This window comes from Colletotrichum acutatum (assembly GCF_030867785.1).
Source record: "Colletotrichum acutatum strain CBS 112980 chromosome Unknown BDZ83scaffold_44, whole genome shotgun sequence".
NCBI lineage: Eukaryota > Fungi > Ascomycota > Sordariomycetes > Glomerellales > Glomerellaceae > Colletotrichum > Colletotrichum acutatum.
The window spans coordinates 163490-182589 of record NW_026849038.1 but is presented as its reverse complement, the minus strand read 5'-3'; the positions used below and the strand labels follow the sequence as shown (position 1 = coordinate 182589).

Below are 19100 nucleotides of genomic sequence, written 5' to 3'. Positions count from 1 at the left end.
GCGTGTCGTTGCCATTTAACAATCCAAACAGTGGTATGTCAGTCAACAGAAGAGAGGCAGGTAATCCCAATAACCCCCTTGCCGCTTCATCAGAAGTTATAAGCCATTGACGTATCCAGCAGCTGGTATATTAACCCAGTGGATCGAAAACGTAGGGATATCCGATCGTCTCTCAGTCATATCCGCAAGCCACCGGGTCCGGCGTCACTGGTGTAAAGTCTTTGGCTGCTCGGCAATATTTGAGGAGAGGGGTCTTCAGCCACTTCTGGCTTTAGTCCTTTCTGAAAGATATCTGGGCCTATGGGTTCAGAATTGTCGAGATAACGCAAATATTTATATTGCGTTGTTTTGAGGGGAGTCTCGACGCGCGGGACGTGAGAGCGCGTTTAAGTGGGTCGAGTCAACGCCATCGAGTGGGGCCGGCAGTTTGAGTGAGCAAATGGGTCAAGGTGAGAGCGGTGAGCTTCGGTAAAAGGCAATCTCACCGAGATGATCACCACTTTACCCCGCCATGTGGGTGAGGAGAATGGCGGGGTAAGCTGATGACAGAGTCAACGGCTGCTGCCAAAGAAGCATTCAGCACTCTATCTCGCGATTTCCCGGCTCTATTTCGCTTACATTATGCCACTTCCCTCATTCGTGGACTCGCCTTACGAGCTGTTAGGGGCTTAGATCCTTTATCTTAAGAGAGCCCAGCTGGCGCCGGGCCAGTTGGGCCTGCCTACCTAAGGTAAATCAGCTTCTACATTTTGATCTAACTATTCTTTTTATTGAATTCAGCAGGATTATCTTGTCGCTGAGTCTCATTGGCCTATCAGTATACCGCTCTCTGGTGGCCTCCCGCATGTGGGCCGACTCAACCATTGTGAAATTGACTGGTCTCAACGCTCCAACCAAAGCTCTCATGAATGGCCAAAACATCGAGTCTAATAAACCAAACGAGTATACCAGGCTTTGTTCATGCTGCCTCATCTCCCCGAAACCATGCCTTGGCATATCAAGGTTGGGATATTGCACGTGCCCTGGGGTTCTGGGGATTGTTCTCGCCATGATGGCAACTTTAACCTCCCATCTCGACACCCTCATCTAATACCGGTGGGAGGCTCCGGGCTTACCTCAAAGGTCCTGAAAACGATATTCGGGCAGTTTCAACTCACTTTCTGTGTGATTTTCCCTTATTCCGGCTTGTGAAGAGGCATTTCTGAATGATTTCTCCTTGAATTTTCCATTTTCAATCCCAAGCGCAATTTTCTTGAATAATGGTTCAACTTGATAGGAGTTCAGTCCACGCCGCGTTTCAAAACAAGACCCACCTGAGAGTAGAATTCGATTTGGTTCATTACTCCAACGATCGTAGTACTAAGTATTTCAATAGAAAATGGCCACGGGTCAACGTGGCGGACGAGCTGTGGTAGTCATAAGCTTTTGGCCCTTCACGTGTGGCGTGTAGCAAAGCAAATCAGCTTCACATCACCACCCGTTAGGAGCCAGTGTCTTTCAACACGCCAACCATGATCCCTGCCGATTGGGACTTGTATTCGGCTTCTGAATAAGCATGACTGCGATGATAAGAGAAGTAAAGAGACTATAGGCACCAAACAAACACATCATTGATAATACCAGTTTCGTATACAGACATTCCGGTCATCGGGTAGCCGAAGTGGGGCCGGTGATTTCCCCAAATTCATTGTCAGTGTACCTCACCTGGAAGTGGAAACACTCGTCCAGGAAACAAGGTGCACCAATACAATAAGGGGGAAAAGAAGTAAAGAGACACAAAGAGACAGACATACGGGCGTACTCGTCGCTGGCGAGAGAGAGAGAGAGAGAGAGAGAGAAAGCAAACAGCCAAACGGGGCGCGCGGCATGAAATGAGAGACAATCGGCTGCAGGATCCTTCTTTCCGCTGCCTGCCGCTGCGCGCTGGATCCAACCTGTCTTCACTTACTTCGCTTTATCTCACTTCACTTCACCTCTCACCTTCGCGGCTGCCGCATCGAGATCTCACCTTCTGCCTTCTGAATACTTTGTTCCTCCTCAAGCTGCAGGAGGCAACTGGTTCTTCTTGATTTTTCAAAGTCTGGGAGTCGCGTCTGGGCTACGCTCATGCATCACCGCCTCAACCGCTGCATCTTTTTCATCATCATTCTTTGGCGTCATCGACTCATCGACGTAGCCCGATGAACCGCCACAAACGATAATTATCCCCTATACCTCTACAGACCTCAACACCGTGAACAAAAAGCCAGCACGGTATCGTCGGTGACAGTGCCATCAATCAAGATGGCTTTCTACCAGCAACCCCAGAACCCTTATGGGTCCGTCGTCATCGAGCCGACCCAGAGCTACCTCTACCACCTCCGATCAATGGCCCATCGGAAAGACATCCTCATCAAGAGCGGCTTCATCCTCAAACCACTATCTGAGAGAGATATTGACGATAAGAAACGATGCCGCAGATGCAACCTCCGCTGTGAGTATTTGTCCATCGGCCTCCCTTCTGCCCAGACCCCATGCCGCTCCTCACCGTCGTCATCGCGATACTGACTCCAAGGCAGGCTCCAATAACAGGAACAAATTCAAATCGAATGGGAAGGGGTCCCAAGCCGATGCAAAGTCCTCATCCGTCCAGCCCAAGACCAAGACTTTCACCAGATCTTCGTCCATGGCCGACGAGGAGCCCGAGGGCGCAAAGGGGGACGAGAAGCCCGCAAAGCCGGTCCTCAAGTGTCAGTACCACACCGGCCGCGTCATAAACATGGTAGCTTTCCACCTTTCCTCATACCTCATCTTTACTCCCTTCGTCAAAACTAGCTGACGCATACAGCGCTGGAACTGCTGCCGAGTCCACGTTTCCGAGCCGGGCTGCACCTACGCTCCAGAGCACATCGTCCGGAACTATCCATCGGGCGAAATTCACGACCGTCACCAATTCCACAAGACCCCGACCCACGCCCTCCTGGACCTAGGAATTGACACCGTGCCGTCCGCTCAGAGGGCGCCGCGTCGCGCCGTCGCCATGGACTGCGAAATGGGCGTTGCCTACGACGGTGAATCCGAGCTCATCCGCGTCACCCTCGTCGACTACTTCACATCAGAGATCCTCCTCGACAGCCTCGTCTACCCGCAGGTCCGCATGGCGCACTACAACACGCGCTTCTCCGGTGTCTCCCGCCAAGACATGCAGGCTGCCCGATCAAAGGGCAAGTGTATCACTGGCGGGCTGGCTAACGTCAGGGCCGCCGTGTGGGAGTGGGTGAGCGCCGAGACCATTGTCATCAGACACGCCGTCCACAACGACCTCGCATCACTGCGTTGGATTCATCCAAAAGTGGTGGACTCCTTGATCCTCGCTACTAACGTGCGGGCCGAGTGTGACAGACTGGAAGCGGAGGAGGAGGAGAGAGCCAATATGGAGGCCGAGAGAGTTGCCGCTGAGGCTGCTGCCGAAGCCGTCGCCGAAGGCGGCGTCAAGTTGGAGGAAGAAGACCTCATCTCATTCGATAAGCCCGAATCCTTGGGAAAGACCGAGGAGAGAGGAGGTCTCGCCGAGAAGAAGCCCCAGAAGCGCAAGGCCGGCGGGCTCTCCCTCAAGGCACTGACATCCGAAATGCTTGGTCGTGAAATCCAAAAGGGTAGGGTCGGTCACGACAGTCTGGAAGATGCCCTTGCGTCGAGGGATCTGGTGCACTGCTTCGTGGTCAAGAAGCTTGCAGAGTCGGTCCAGGATGGCGGACCGATCACTCCTGGCTTCTGGTGATGGCAAGGGAAACGGGGCAGACATGCTTCACGCCTATTCTAAGTGCATTGTCTTTCCACTTTCTAGGGCTGGAGAGGAGAGCGATGCAATGATCATGGCACGGGGCGTCAGGAGTCAAATGGTTCACATCTTCATAGCGGATAGCTAGCATAGCACAGCGAGGAGACAGCGGTTCTATCAAACCAGATATTCTGGGACTCTTCCAGAGATTGACAACTTCACTAATGCCATTCACGCCTGCGCTTCGCTTTGGACTGAATCGCCAAGTCCCTCTGAAGAGACAGAAAATTCGTACAGGGCGAGCAAATACTTTAATTCCACGTCAGTGCTTTGCTAATTCGATACCGCGGCCTCGAGGCCGAACTAACCTAAACCGCCCCACCCCCCTACAGTATGCCGTGTTGCTCCCAATCTCAGAGAGGACAGAGTGAAATGAAACATCCATAGTCTATCACCGACTAATAACAGGTCAATGAGAGTTGGCCTCCAAGCGGCCAACGTGTGTTGGTCTCAAGCCTAGGACTGCCAAAAGTGCCACAACCAAGCACAATCATCCACGAGAAAGAATGCTCTTGGGCTTGTTGCACGCATCCTTTTAACCGTTGCCAAACAATGCCAAAAGGCTACATGGACCAAAAAAGTCCAACCAAGCTATAAAAAGGGTAACCGACACCTTGCCTGTTCCAAACCCTCTGTGTACCGGTATTTTCCCCGCGCGCTCCTGGGTATATTGTCGTTGCGTATCTCATGCCAGCGTATCATAGTCTCCAACCGCTTCCCCCAAAGGATATACGAGCCTGCTTCAATTGCCCTCTCGCTTATCAATGCTGCTGTGGTCCGTTTGGTGTGGTAGGCTCAACCATATCCGGGTCCAGGGGTCCTAGCATAGATGCCTCCATGGAGATTACACTCGCCGGCCGACTGCGATGCGAGACCGGGCTCAACATTGATGCTTCCATTGATGCCGTGCTGGCACCGAGGGGCGCAGGTCTCCGATTTGTGTAGGCGGGGAAGCCAAGGTTAGTGCCTTGCGGTGAGAGTGCGTTCGCCGTCGATGTGCTGGGTCCGGCACTCGTCGGGGAGTAGTGGCTAGAGATGACCAAAGGCGGCGGGTGATTTGCCGGTCCCCCGGCCGTTGGTGAACGAGTTGACTGCGGAAAGCTGGGGCTGGTAGGGCTGAACAACAAGGGAGCCTGTCCTAGTGGTTGGGCGAACATGGGCACAGCGCCGGCCGGAGGCACATGGTTCGGCGGGGGCGGAGGCACACCGTTTTGGGCATTGCCGTTCACAAGGTTTTGTGCCAACAGGGGCTGGCCATCCACTGCCATTTCACTGCCGTCAAGACCTTCAAACTCGTCGTCCTCTGGCACCTCCGCTTCGTCAACTTCGACATCCCCATTGGTCTGTCCAGCGTGTCCGGCCGTTGCGCGGGGATCGGCGGCCCGACGTGCAGGGAAGCTCGAGAGTCCCGGGAAGCGAGGGCCAGGAGAGTCGCGAAGACCTTCGTATTCGGGAGAGGTGTTGAGGTAGTCGCGGAGCTTCGTGACGCCGACGCCAGAGAAAACGCAAAAGACGCCTCGCTGATGGTCCGTGAATTCTGCACGTCTTGTCAGTTTGTCTGTATACCTGTAATGAGAGACAAAATATGGCATACCAGGCGGAGGAGGCCGGCAAAATTCGGCGAATTCTTCTCTGAGGAAAGCAGTGACCCCTGTCAAACTGAGATGGGTCAAGCGTGGGCAGTAGTTGAGCAACTTGATGATACTCTATGACAGTGTTAGTGTGTGAAATCGGCAATCTTGCATGGGGAAGACAACATGCCTTGAGTGTAAGGTTGGTGCAGTAGCTGAGATGTACTCTTTCGAGGCTGGACGAATAGTATTCATCAATGTTGCCATGCGCATCGCGGCGTGCCCGGGGGCGATGGTTGGCGCGAGCAAGCGCGAACACAGACTCGTCGGTAATACTACTGCACTTAACGAGACCGATTCTCTTGAGCTTGGGAAGCTGTGCCAGTTTGGTGACAGAGTCGTCTGTGAGGTTAATGCAGCATCCCAGATCAATGTACCGTATACGATTGCATTGCTGCACAAGGCGTTTGACGGCCTCGTCGGTGATGTGGCCACAGTGACCAAGGTGCAAATAATGCAAGTTCTTGCCGAGTTTTGAGATGGCATTAACGGCAACGTCGGTGATGTTACGGCACTTGGCTAGCACCAGATTGCGGAGGCGTGGAGCAGCATCAATAATCTTCTGCACCGACTGATCCGTCAACCTGGCGCAAGATGTCAAGTCGAGAATGCGCAGGTGATCGTAGGTCTTGGCCGGGGGCAAAGTCAAGAAGGCGCTGTCGTCGATGAGCTCACAGCCTGCCAACCGAAGCTCGCGGAGGGACTGGCCCTTGGAAATGAGGGCAGTGATGGGCTCATTGCCGATCTGTGCACACTGGTGCAAGTCGATTTCGAGGATATTCGGGCAGTTCTCGGCAAATGCAAGGATGGCATTGTCTTGCAGCTGTGCACAATCGTTGAGTTTGAGCTGTGAGAGAAGAGAGTCATGTCAGCGATTTTCCAAAACACAAGGCGGGGCCCGAAAGCCAAGCGCGAAGCGCATACGGGCCAGGCCAGCAGGGTGAAAAATAGGCAAAGGAGCAGGGGAAGCAAAGGGCAAACATACCCTCTTAATGAACCGGCAGTTCTCAGCAAGCTGTATCATGCTGTCGTTGGTGATCAAGCGGCAGCCAGAAATGTTGAGACCCTGTAACCTCTTGCAGTGCTCGGCGATGGTTTGGATAGAGACGTCTGTGATGTGCTCGTCACCCGAGATATCAAGGGCAAGCAACGAGGAGCTGTTTTCCACCAACTTGGTCAAGCCCTGGTCGGTGAGGTTGCGGCAGTTGGTCAGGGTGAGTCGCTCGACACGAGTGCACACGGACAGAGGCATGACACTGCCATCGCTGATCTTATCTGCGAGACCACCGGCAGCAAGGTTGAGACGCTTGATGAAGTCGCGGTATGCGAAGAAGGGCGTCTCAAGTTGCAGAGTAAGGCAAATGGACGAGTGATTCTTCCAGTTTGTGCAGGCGGGGCGATGCCACAGCAAGTCGACGGAGTTCTTAGCCCATCGCTTGCATGTCAACATGCAGTTGAAGAGGTCGTTTGAGTTGTTGAGCTTGGCGAAGATGGAGATGAGGATCTCGCTAGGGAGCCGGTTGACGGCGGGTTGGCACGGATCGTCGCTAACCTGCATGTCCTCGATGTTGGGGACGCCGAGCGATGATTGCGAATCGTTGCCGGCGATGAAGAAGTCTGACTCCTCGTTGTCGGCAGGGAGTGGCGAGTTTGTGGACGACGAGGATCGTGAGTCCGGCGTGGCTGACTGGGTAGCCATGATCTCTATTGAGGGGGCAGCGGGCCTCATGATGGGCGGCTACGATGTGCGAGCAAGGGAGCAAACGGTCGGCGGATCGTGGATTCGCGTGAATTCGGTCAGAGGAGAGGGAAAGGGGGTTCGGATCCCCGGTCGGATAAAGTTCGTTGGCGACGGCAGGCGATCTCGAGTCGTGAGTCGTAAGTCGTAGGCGCCGTTGGTGGTTTTGTCGTCGTGATGTAATTTGTAGGGTTGTCGGGTTTCGTCAGGTTGACAGAAAGAATGGCGGGGATTTGTCACCAGAGCGAGGGTTGGAAAGGCGAACTAGTTCCCACGAGGCCGATGGAACACTGGAATACTGACACTGACGCCTGACCCACGGGAGGTGGAAATGGAGAGGCTCCGACAGTGGAGGGGGGGAGCCGGGACAAGGAGACAGGCTGACGCTACGTCTGTTGTGAGCCCGGTACCTCTGGTGCGTGTACTTTGTAGTGTTGTGTATCCGTATGTGTCGAATACTGCCTCAGCATATAAACGGGGGATGGCAGTACGGAGTATGGGCTGTACAGGAGTAAGTACCCGTGCTATGGCGTTTTGTGGTGCAGGGCAGGGCGCGGAAGCTATTTTGTGCGACGGAACGGAGTGCCAAGGCAACGGAGAGAAAGAGAAGAGAGTGTTCGTAGCAGACGAGATTGCTAGGGAGAGACGAGGGTTATTGTCGGAGACGGCGGGTAGAGGAATAGAATTGTATCTCTCAATTGGGATAAGTTGATCTGAAGTCGTGTCGTCGATGGGAGCAGACTCGTGAGGGAGAGAAAGATCAGGTTGAGAGTTCGCGTCGCGAGACAAGAGAAACTGAAAGGTAACCACGGGGCACAGGGTCGTTGGGTGGCAGTAGATGGTGCGTGGGCTGCGGGTGCGGTTGCGTTTGCGGTGAATCGTGATTCAGGTCTTGCGGCACCGTCTTTCTCCCTGTTTCTGCCGCAGTGAAGCAAAGCAAAGCAAAGCAAGCAGGAGCGCCTGAGATGATGCCGTGCTATGCTGTGCTGTGCTGAGCAGTGGGCAGCTCGTGGTGGCAGCGACAGTGACCGACAGGGCGGGTGACAATGACGACGGGGCGAGTGAGGCTAGAGCACCTTGAGCGGCCGTGGTCGCAGGCTCGCAGCTTGTGGGCGGGCGTTCGCGCGTGAGGTGGACTCTGTGTGTGCTGTATTATCCCAGCGAAATGTTAGCAGTGACTTTGGAGCTGTGGAGAAAGGGAGCGGAGGGAGGAGGTGACACCCCTGGGGCCTTAGGCCTTGGGCTCTCGGAGGGTTGGCTGGGCGGCGGCTGGGCTGGAAGTGGAAACTATGGGACAGAGGGCTGGGGCCTGGGATGCGTGTAGGTACCTTGCTTTTGGGTGGTGCGGGAGGCAGGTCTCTGGTGCTCAATGTGTGTCGCCTGCTGCGCGGAGCTATTGATGGCGAGGCGGAAGGAGGAGGCTGACGGCTGGTGGTAGGCCGGGAACCTGCGATGCAATGCGATGCGGTGCGATGCGCGGCAACTGGTCGAGCAACGAAGTTGACGATGTGATGTGCTGCTGCTGCTGCTGCTGCGAATACTATTGTATAGGCTCCGGGGCAGGCGGTACTTGTTGGGCTTCGTTTTGTAGCACTTGCAAGGGCCAACTTTAGACTCTTTGGAGACTGGAGTAGGTATCCGTAGAATAGAATCCAAAGGGTGTCGGATCGAGCCGGTCAAGTTCTCCGGGGCGTGAGCGTGAGCGTGGGCGTAGGCGTAGGCGTAGGCGTCATGAGGTAAGGCTGGCGGGAAAGCCAACGTCGACGCGTGACCTGCTCTTGTGCTTTGCGGTTGCCGTTCTCTTCAGTGTTGGGTATTTCTGATCTTTCCCGCTTTTCGCCCTTTGTTCTTTTTCTGCTGATGTTGATTTGATTGCAGAGTCCGAGCAGAAAAGGATGCTTGACTTTGTTGAAGCAGGAAGAAACAGCAGCAATGCGAAGAGTCGCAGTCAACTGGGGGATGTACCGATGTTCTCATGTATCAATGTACTTCGTACCGCCAAATGGAGGAAGCTGTGCACCTTGGGAAGGACGAGACGGGACCAGGACAAGGGGCCCGGGAAGGAACAACAGAGGGGTCGTCAAAGTACTTGTCCACATGATTACAGTGCCTCGCTACTTCAGTACGTCTTCCCTTCTCATCGAGGTTGACACCATCTCTCATTGGCCGACAGCACACCAGGGCCTGAGGTTGCGAGGTGATGATGATTCTCGAGGTACTTTATTTTACAGATACCTCAATAAGAAATACACATGGTTTCTTTGTAGACTTTGGACTCCTGCTCCCGTATTTGCTGAACTTCTGGCTCCTCAACATAAGAACAAACTCGAAACCAGACCACGGGAGACGAGACGATATCCCCGACGTGGGAGCGTGGGGCGCTATCAATGGAACATCCCGCTTTCCCAAGGAGCCATGCGTTAATGCGAGGGCAAAGGTACCTACCTTACCTTACAGATACTTACTTGTTGCCCACAGAAGTACTGGAGGGCACTGAGTCACATATTCACAACGTATCAACCAGTCATTTTTACTACCTTATGTAGTAGATAGAGAAAGATGGGGAACGTGAAAAGAACATCCGTCTGCGAACCGAATGTCGTACAGCGCGCGTTCATGTACGTAGTACGGATACATAAACCACCTACTTGATGGCAGGCAAAGCGGTACTTGAGTCTCGCTTAAACTTGACCCAACCTGCAACATAACTCAATCTGGCAAAGTATACTCTAAAAAAAAAAAAAAAAAGGTACGTTCCACTTGCCACGGAAATCACTCGATGAATTGCATTATCGCACTTCGCGCCAACTCCACCAAAATAAGCCCATGGCATTTACAATTGCACAAATGGTCCGGGCAAGGGACACTGAAGCTGTCGCTTGTACCGGACGCTACGTCAAGAACGGAATGGTCTTCAGCCTCTGGCACGTCTTGTCAGTCCCTCTCATTAACAGAGTTTTGGCTGCGTGTACTTTGCAGTGCTACCTGGAATCGCGGCATTCTTTCTCGAAATTCGACTAATTACTCTTTCCTTTGTCTTCAGCTCTCTCTGGGCCGAGTTGTGAGTTCAGAATGAGATGCCAAGCCGTAACCAAATTTCGCCAACCCTATGATGACAAAGATGATCATCCCCGAGAAGGAAATGCCTCCAAAAATGTTGGCAAATATTCGAAATACGGTATTGCCATCAATGTAACGTCGGCACTCTGGAGCATAGCAAGAAACATGGCGACTTGAGCTTGTGGGCCAACCTGCATGAATACATCCAACCTAATCTCGTTGCCCTGACGTCGGGGACTATCTAGCAACTGACAGCAACCCTCAAAAGCTACCTGTATCTCGAGTCGCAATGCTGCCGCTCTCGCCCTTCGCCTCTCGGAGACCAAATCTTCAGCAGATACCCGTGGCGCCATCTTCATCCACGCTCAGACTTGAGCTCGAGCTTCGTCTTCAGGGCACCCAATCTCCATTCCTGCATCCCGGGGCACAGACGCGGCCCCCCATACATTGTGCCAATGTGCCATTGTCTTGACCTGACATCGTTGTCCCCCTTTCCCAATGTGCTCTCAATGACGGTCTCTGGAAATTTGCCATCCACCCTCCCTGCCTTATGAGACGGGATGTCAGGGCCTCGGATGCTCGACTGTAATGCGGTCCGCTCCCAAGACAGGCTAGACAGGCTAGACAGCTTTCCCTGGCCTAGCTTGTTGTTGCTGTTTCGCGAGATACCCTTTTTGGGTTTCCATCTTGGCTTCTTCCTCGATGCTCTTTACACTTCAGCACAAGGATGTTGAACACGTCGGGACCAATGTCGTTGGTCTACACAGTACCTGATACCGTTTCACTCCCGACCACCCCGGCCTCCAGGAGCATCTTGCCACCTGGATCATCCCTGTCTTGATACTTACAATCCGGAGGGCAAACAGAATCTTGCAGCAACTGCTTCAAAGCATGACGGCCGCAAGATCACTCGTTCAATCACATTGGTCTGGCGGCATGTCCCGCATGTCACCTGCAAGCATTGTAAAGGAAGACGTCGGACGTCGGGGATCGGTGACTACGATCGCCGAGTTCGCGTCTTCGGTGTGTAGGCCGCGTCGTTGAGTTTCTTCGTCCGTGGTGTTGAGCCTTGGATACGGGAAGAGTTAGTGGGTGCCAAGCCGGCTTAGACGAGCTTCCACGGCTTTTGGCTTTTGGGATTCAGCTTCTGCGCTCACATACGAAGAGTACCTAGTGAGAGTTTGCAATTGTCGACACCAGACGCTGCCTTTCTCCCATCGTCATACCATACTGAAGGGCAGATGGGTACTCGGTCAACAAGGCTCCCGGGTACCCGAGTTCACAGACCAAGAGACACGAGGCATGGTGGGGTAGGCCGATTGAGTTGGGAATAATGAATGCTCCCGCAGTGGACAAGAATAGCAACCCCCTCCCGTACCAAAGACCCAAAGACAACGTGTGCAGGGTCTGCGGGAGAGGATAAGACGTCGAGGACGACCAGCCTGGCTCGGTCTCACTCCATTCGTCATTGAGACGGGCATCAGCAAAGCCCTGCATTGGGTGAGGTTGAATTGGCTTCACCTGGTTGGCGGTGTTGGATGAGCTTAGGTACTTGACAGGAATGTCAGATTGCGTGGTCTTCACCATCACAACGGCGCAGTCGAGGCACTTCCATGGTCTAGCCATCTGCGAGGCCTGCATGCAAGACAGACGCACACTTCAAGTGACAACCTACAGCGTGTGTGAGTGAGCGGCGGCTTCGCGGCCCAGCGTGATACCGTCACGATCCTGGACGCCATCACGCGTGGGCGCTTAGACGGCCACAGACGAGCGACCACTCAGCTTCGCCCATTTAACATTTCTGGATCACAGACGTGCAACCCTGTTGTGATGTAATGGTGGTCTCTGAGCGCAGAACCCTGGAAGTCTTAGCACCAAGGCATCGCAGAATCGGCTGTCATTTCTATCGACAGACTAGATCCTTATGCTTCGTTGCTGCGTCTATAACCACCGTTACCGCATCCAGACCCTTTTAATGTTACAGATGAGCAGATGCATGTGCCATGTCAGATTGCATTCAACATCTTAGTTCCAGCCATTCCCAACTCCGTTCGGGACATGGACATTTCCATGGTCCTATGGGCGGATAGAATGGAACAATCAGGATAGCAACATGGCTCAGTCCAGCCTTCGAGCCGCAGCAAATCAACCTTTACCTTGCAGATGTCGCAGATACTATGAGTAGATGCAACTGCTGCTGTCTCCTCGTTTGTGTCCAGAGACTGCGATCTGAGGCGGAGGGGCGGAGGTGGAGGCGGAGTCGGAAGACATCCGCACAGACCACAGCCAAAACTGAGGGTTGCCGCAGTACGTATCTCTTCCTTACCTAAGCGAGACGGGGAATGCCGGCACGTGACGACTTCCGGCAGGACGTCATTCGGAGGGGCCGATTATGCGCCGGGCCACTCAGGTGCCTCGCTCGCTGACGTGCTGCAATTTCTCAGGGCATTGGGGGCATTGGATCCAATGGGGAGAGCTCCAATTGCCATGCAGTTCCATTGACACTGACGATTCCCGATTACGAGCCTCACGTCACGATCAGACTCTCACCCATTGCCTTTGCAGCTCGCCAGTCTGTGCAAACGAATTGGCCAAATTACACCTGTCCGCATGACCAGGCCATGAATCGTCCTGTCCGACCGGCACCGAGCTCGAATTAGCAAGCCCGGGTCTACAGTCCAAGGTACTGCACCATTGACGGCTGTCCCCGCCCGAACATCCCGCGCCATCTGAAGAATCTCGAATCTCCATCAGGCCACTTCCCATTATCGACTATCGTTCCTCCACACGGTCCATAGTACCGAGTGACCTCTACCACTTCAACCACAGGCGCACTCTCGCTCGTCGCCGACACGACTCACACACATATTCGCACACCTAATACTCAGATTCACGCCCTCTGCCCCAATGTTCCGCCCACGCACTCTCCGGGCACTGCCCAGGGGTCTGCCGCACCCGCAGCCGCCCGTCCGAACTAGTCGCCGCACCCTCTTCTCTCGCCAGCGCAGCTCGCCGTCTCACCCCGTCGAGCGCTTCAACCTCGGCCAGCTCAGCGAAGCCCGCTCAAGCTACGACCGTGACCGCACATACTTCCTCGCCGCCGGTGCTCTCGCCGGCATCGTCTCCTTTGCATACACGGCCAACAAGCTCCGCAAGGCCCTCGCCGCAGAGAAGAAGCGTAACGCCGCGGAGGACGGCGAGAGCAGCCACAATGGCAGCAGCAGCAGCAACACCAGCGAGCGCGCTGGCTTCCAGCTCGATTCTTCCGTGCCGGCAGAGACCTTCACAACCGAGGCCGGCACCAAGCGCAAGGTCGTCATTCACGACGAAGAGGGAAGAGAGCTCGTACCGACAGGCAACAAGACGGTGCCCAGCTTCCCGCGGACCATCGACCTCTCCCTAAGCAAGACCCACCGCGACCCGGAAGCGCCCATCGCCGCGACGGTGCAGGACACGGATGGCGTAGAATACACCCTCGTCGGCCTCGGCATCCGAACCGTCAGCTTCCTCAGCATCCAGGTATACATGGTGGGCTATTATGTCGCCACCCAGGACGTCGCGAAGTTGCAGCACTATCTTACCAAGAAGATCAACCCCATCGCGACGACGCTGGTCCCCTCGGAGCGCGACAGCCTCAAGCAGAAGCTGTTTGACCCCGTCGAGGGCGAGGAGACTTGGACAGCGCTGTTGCAGGAGGTCGGCACCCGCAGCGCGTTCCGCATTGTTCCTGTGCGCGATACCGATTTCCCTCACCTCCGCGACGGATTCGTGCGGGCCATCACGGCGCGGTCGTCTGCTGATAAAGAGGCGTATGGAGATGAAGGGTTCGGCGAGGCGATGAAGGAGTTCAAGAGGCTGTTTAACCGCGGCAAGGTGCAGAAGAACAAGGAGCTGTTGCTCTGCCGTGATGAGAAGGGCCAGCTTGAGGTCGTTTTTGACGATGGCCGGAGCATGGGCAGGCAGAGCGTCGGCAGGGTGCAGGATGAGCGCGTGTCGAGGCTGTTGTGGCTCAACTGGCTTGCGGGCAGCAAGGTCGCTTCGCCGCCGGCGAGGGAGAGCATTATCGACGGCGTCATGGAGTTTGTCGAGAGGCCAGTAGGTACCGTTGCCGCGCAGGTTGTGTAAAAAATGGGAGTGGAGAGAAATTTGTAGAACTAGTCGAAAATAGTCACGGCTCAAAATGTACAACACACTAGAACGAGGTCCTCGCCAAGAGATAGGCCACCGCCATCTCTTGAAAGCTTGTATTTCGAGACTCTAAGCACCCATCTTTATGCCTTTAAGCCCATGGTATATCATCCACCATTCTCACTCCCATCGGGTTGAACAATCGTGCAGCAACAGCTACAGCTTGGACGGCCTTGAAGAGAGTATCGCGACCGTCAGCGTGCTCTGTGCTGTAGGCATTCTCCGACCAATGTCTAATCAAACACACAATGTTTGCCCCCTTCTTTCTGTCTTTCTCTCTGAACCGAGGACGAAACTGGGTGCCTTACGCCTTGAGAGCGCCGGCCTCCTTGAGAAGGTTCTCGAGCTTGCCGCCCTTGAGCAGGCCCTGCAGGTCCGAGTTGCCGCCAATGTGCTTCTGGGCGATGAAGCTGTTGGGGACGGTGCGCTGGCCGGTGATCTCGTGGAGGGCGTCCTGGATGGCGCTGCCGTCGTCTGTATTGGTGTTAGTACGCTGTCGTGAGGTATGCGTATAGGGTAGAAAACGTACCAATCTGGTCGAGCTCGAGGACGGTGTAGTCGGCGTTGATCTCGTCGAGGACCGACTTTGTTGCGCGGCAGTAGGGGCAGTAGGACTTTGAAAAGACGACGACCTTGTTGTCGTCGATGAGGGACTGAACCTTTTGCTTGGTGGCGGCCATGTTTGCTGGTGATGTCGAGGATGAGGAGAAGAGACGTCTGAATAGTGATGCCATTTCGGAGGGAGGAGAGTGGTGGGAGGAGGGGCAGGGGCGATGATATAATAAATGCAGCAGGCGACGGGGAGGGACAGAAGGTGGGGGGTTATTTGTCAGGCAAAAGTGTCGCAATGCAGCAGGTAGGGGCGGGGTGCTGGGTGCTGGTGCTGTGCTGGAGCTGGATGCGGTTCACATCAGCTTAGGGAGTTGCGACGGGACGGGACTTGCAGTGAGGGAAAGGCAATTCGGGGCCGAAGGCGGCGGGAATGGATGATGCAATCGGGGCTCTGATTACCTAAGTAAGACTGTGAGGTTCTGGACTCGCTGGAATTCTGGTGGACAGCAAAAGCCGAGTTTTCTAGAAGGTGGAGGTATCGAAGTTTAGTGTATCCGTACAACCGTGGTGTGGCTTCCAGATTTCTATACCTTCGGGAGCAAAGACCCGATTTATGAGACACCGGCTCTCCCGAGGTTCACCTGCCTCGGCGTGTTACACCTTCTAGGTACCCGTAGGTGTACTGAGGTTTGTCAGCTTCGTTCGGGTTCTTGAGAGACACCTGTCGACAGTGAGATTCCACACCGGAGATGATTTGATGACCTCGGCCAAAAAGAGAGATGCGAAGAGGCTAATTCAAAATGGGCAATGAGCTCACCTCAGCACCGAATAGCAAATGGAGGGATCAGAGACAGGCTTGTGCCTCAAGTCTGCGGGTACTGCTAAGCTTGCGAAGTTGGGTCCGCTTGTCGTGAGATGAGGTAAGCAATCAGATAACCGCATTGGGATAAGGATAAGATAAAGACAAGAGGACCCTGGATTTTGGTGCACCTCACGTTTTTGTCCGTAAGGTACCTTCATGAACACCACCATCTTTTCGTGGATAATTGGAACATGAATGCACCCAAGATTCCACATGGGAGGCTGAGGCTATCACAAGTCGGGGGATCGATCTATCCGCATCACCCACAATTATTACCCGCGTCTAGCGCCTGACCGCATCCTCGGGCACCCTTCCAGCGCAGCACACGTCTTGAGGTTCATGATGACTGGTACATGGCAGGTAAATGGGTCAAGGTTGTGGACGGCGTATGGCTGCTGGGTTGGGTTTGAAAGTCAGACTGGATTCCCGGGCCCCCTGCAAATATCGGCTGCTCGCCGAATCGCAGCCAATTGCTGTTTCCGCCTGCCCCATTTCTCGTCGTGCAGAGAAGCCTCAAGGACTGGTGACAGTTACCTAAGTATTTGCAAACACCAAGCCATTCTCAAGCAGGCTTCGTGTCCTCTTTGCCGCAGTTTTGCCTGGACAAGAAACTATTTGAAAGCTTCAAGAACCGGTCCATCTCGACCTGCTATCCAACCCGTTGCCAGTTAGAGAAGCCCTTGATTGCATTATTTACAAAGGTACGTGTATCTACCTTACCTTGATACCTAGCTCGAAGCGCAGAAAGGACCCGTGGCACCGTCTTTCGGCCCGGCCAATGACACCGGGTCCTCCCTCGGCGCGCACCCCCGTCATTCGCTGCCTTTGCGACTTGCCCGGTTTTTTCTAGAACCTCCCCTCCACATCCACTTCCACGCTTCACCAACACGCAACCTTACGCAACACCATCTCTCCCGACCACTCACCTCTCGCCGTCGTCTCCAACTTTCTGCCGTCATCCTCTCCGAGTCCCGTAGGGCCACCTTTGACACACCTCACGCAGACCACACTCACCCAGAACCGGACACTCGTCGCATCCCTGCCCGCCGCCCTCATCATCGCTTCTTCGCCCATCCACCACCACGACCCCAAAATCTGACAGCGCATTGCCTTCTTTCCAGTCCTGCTTCTACAGCCTCACCAAAGCCAACGAGCCACCACCTGGATCCTTGACCCAGGCTGGTGATCATCCACACCAGTTGGAGCCGGATCGAAACTCTCGACGACCCCAAGCAGCCAAGCATCCGAATCGAACAGAAGAGAACAGCTCGTTCTTTATCTTTATTTTATTTCCATTTACCCCACTGCTTTTGCAGCCTTCTACTCTCTTGGTGCTGCTGCATTGTGTCGACTCCTTTCCCTTCCAAGGACCTTACTAGAGCCTGCGCCGTAGTGTACGACCTGCCTTGCTGCAGAACGGCCTGATCTTCGAACCCCGCGAGTCGGAAAATTCCAGACGAGGGCATCCCCACGGCACCCGACGCCAACGATCAACAATTCACACCATCCGCCACGATACCAATCACTGCTGTCGCCTTCGACCTTGCCTCACTTCACCTCTTCTCTCCTCCACCCCCTCCCCCTCCCTCTCATCCACTTTTTTCTCTCTCCCGGTTCAGCGTCCTTAGCTTTAAGGACCGCCTACTCCCGCCAAGGTGGCTTCCAGTCAGCCTCTTTTGGCATCTTCTGGTGCACTCCAAAACATCACCGCCTTGTTACCCACCACCCTCCAGGTCTATCTCGACAAGTCCATCGCCAGCCTAGCCAAAGCTATCGCCAACTACTCCGGCTACATCTCCGACACCACCGGCATCGATCCGAACCTCATCCTATACTCCACCATTGGCTGCATCCTGCTCGCAGTCCCCTTCACCATGTCTCGATACGGCTGGTCGACAAATCGGGAACAAATATCCCCTTACGGCTCCACCCTCAGCGGTGTCCCCGACGTTACGGACGAAGACTTTAGCTACATCACTACGGAGGACTTGCAGTCAACCTCTCTTGGTAGCTCCGTCCCGACGAGATCCTACGCCCACAACCCCCGCTCCCGTGGCAGCGTCCCCGACGACGACATTCTCCTCATCAAGAACAAGGGCATCACCTACCCCGCCCACTTCCCCGCGTATGCCATTGGCGACGGCAAGCTGCGCGTTCGCGATGTCCGGGACCGTGTCAGCGTCTTGTTGGAGCTGTCCGAGAGACGTGGGCGCCGTGTCAAGCTTCTTTACAAGGGCCGCCAGCTCAAGGAGCCGGCTGCGCCCGTCCGGGATTATGGTGTCAAGAACAACAGCGAAGTCATGGTGGTGCTGCCCGAGGGCGAGGTCGACGCCGAGAGCAGTGACGACTCGGACGAGGAAATGGTGGTTGTAGGCGGCGATGGCGGCAGTGCTGTGGGCAGCAACGGCGGCACCGATGACGGAAAGAAGCGTCGCGGCAAGAAGAAGGGCCGCAAGTCCAAGAAGCGAAGCAGCAACACCAGCCCGCGGGACAGCGCGTCAAATCTCGGTGTCCCGGGTCAGGAGAGACAAAGCTCGCCGTCTCCCAGCAAGGCTAGCGGGCCCCATGCCAAGCTCGATGCCATTGCCGCGAAATTCGAGGCGGATCTGCGCCAGCCTTGCGAGGACTACATCGCCTCGCCCCCGACAGATCCCAAGAAGAGAGAGGAGGAGCACCGCAAGCTATCTGAGACGACGATGCAGCATGTGCTTCTGAAGCTTGACGAGGTTGAGACGGAGGGCGACCAGGAGGCCAGAATGAAGAGGAAGGCCTTGGTTCAGACCGTACAGGATGTCCTGAAGCGCCTTGACGCGAGGCTCAAGGCATAAAAGAAGCGAATTAGGGCGTCATTGAGGGTGCCTGCTGTTTCTGCAATACGTTTGTTTACTAATAACGGCCTACTTCCGTTGAGTTCTTCTAGATGAGCATTTGTGGGGGGTTTCTATTCAGTCGAGCTACATGTTTTATCAAAGCGAGATTTGCATCTAGAGGCATGCCGCGTAGAACGGCGGATGCGACGGTGTTAGGGACAGCTCGAGATGGGATGCTGTACTACGATAGCCATCACTTGAACAGAAGATGACGCTAGGCATTGGGGAGCAGAGACGACGGGCAGAGGCAGAGACAGAGGAGACAGAGAGGCGCATAGCACGCCGTAGACAGGAATTGCAAAACAACCCAAGTTTACTGGGATCTTCACTCCATCTATTGCGCACATGATGCATACGAGCACAGCCTACCAGTCCTGGA

General features: G+C 54.8%; 6 protein-coding genes across 6 annotated transcripts; 3 read left to right on the top strand and 3 right to left on the bottom strand.

Moving 5' to 3' along the window:
* Nucleotides 1-2283: 2283 nt before the first annotated feature.
* On the top strand, nt 2284-3760 carry BDZ83DRAFT_719411 (uncharacterized protein; the record flags this gene model as incomplete). The annotated part of the gene is made up of 3 exons (XM_060512171.1): nt 2284-2477; nt 2509-2761; nt 2828-3760. 3 exons carry the CDS (start codon nt 2284-2286, stop codon nt 3758-3760), a joined length of 1380 nt encoding a protein of 459 aa, XP_060365237.1.
* An 821-nt stretch (nt 3761-4581) lies between these two features.
* BDZ83DRAFT_719410 (F-box domain-containing protein) lies at nt 4582-7180 on the bottom strand (the record flags this gene model as incomplete). The annotated part of the gene is made up of 4 exons (XM_060512170.1): nt 4582-5357; nt 5415-5526; nt 5582-6298; nt 6437-7180. 4 exons carry the CDS (start codon nt 7178-7180, stop codon nt 4582-4584), a joined length of 2349 nt encoding a protein of 782 aa, XP_060365236.1.
* Nucleotides 7181-11419: 4239 nt separating this feature from the next.
* On the bottom strand, nt 11420-11875 carry BDZ83DRAFT_651563 (uncharacterized protein; the record flags this gene model as incomplete). Its single annotated transcript, XM_060510458.1, has 1 exon — nt 11420-11875. The coding sequence occupies one exon, from the start codon at nt 11873-11875 to the stop codon at nt 11420-11422; it is 456 nt and encodes a 151-aa protein (XP_060365235.1).
* A 1281-nt stretch (nt 11876-13156) lies between these two features.
* BDZ83DRAFT_577078 (chalcone-flavanone isomerase) lies at nt 13157-14374 on the top strand (the record flags this gene model as incomplete). Its single annotated transcript, XM_060504984.1, has 1 exon — nt 13157-14374. One exon carries the CDS (start codon nt 13157-13159, stop codon nt 14372-14374), a length of 1218 nt encoding a protein of 405 aa, XP_060365234.1.
* A 367-nt stretch (nt 14375-14741) lies between these two features.
* BDZ83DRAFT_577174 (glutaredoxin) lies at nt 14742-15117 on the bottom strand (the record flags this gene model as incomplete). Its single annotated transcript, XM_060504993.1, has 2 exons — nt 14742-14911; nt 14967-15117. 2 exons carry the CDS (start codon nt 15115-15117, stop codon nt 14742-14744), a joined length of 321 nt encoding a protein of 106 aa, XP_060365233.1.
* A 672-nt stretch (nt 15118-15789) lies between these two features.
* Nucleotides 15790-18679, top strand: BDZ83DRAFT_751975 (BAG domain-containing protein; the record flags this gene model as incomplete). The annotated part of the gene is made up of 2 exons (XM_060514130.1): nt 15790-15864; nt 17585-18679. 2 exons carry the CDS (start codon nt 15790-15792, stop codon nt 18677-18679), a joined length of 1170 nt encoding a protein of 389 aa, XP_060365232.1.
* Nucleotides 18680-19100: the final 421 nt, after the last annotated feature.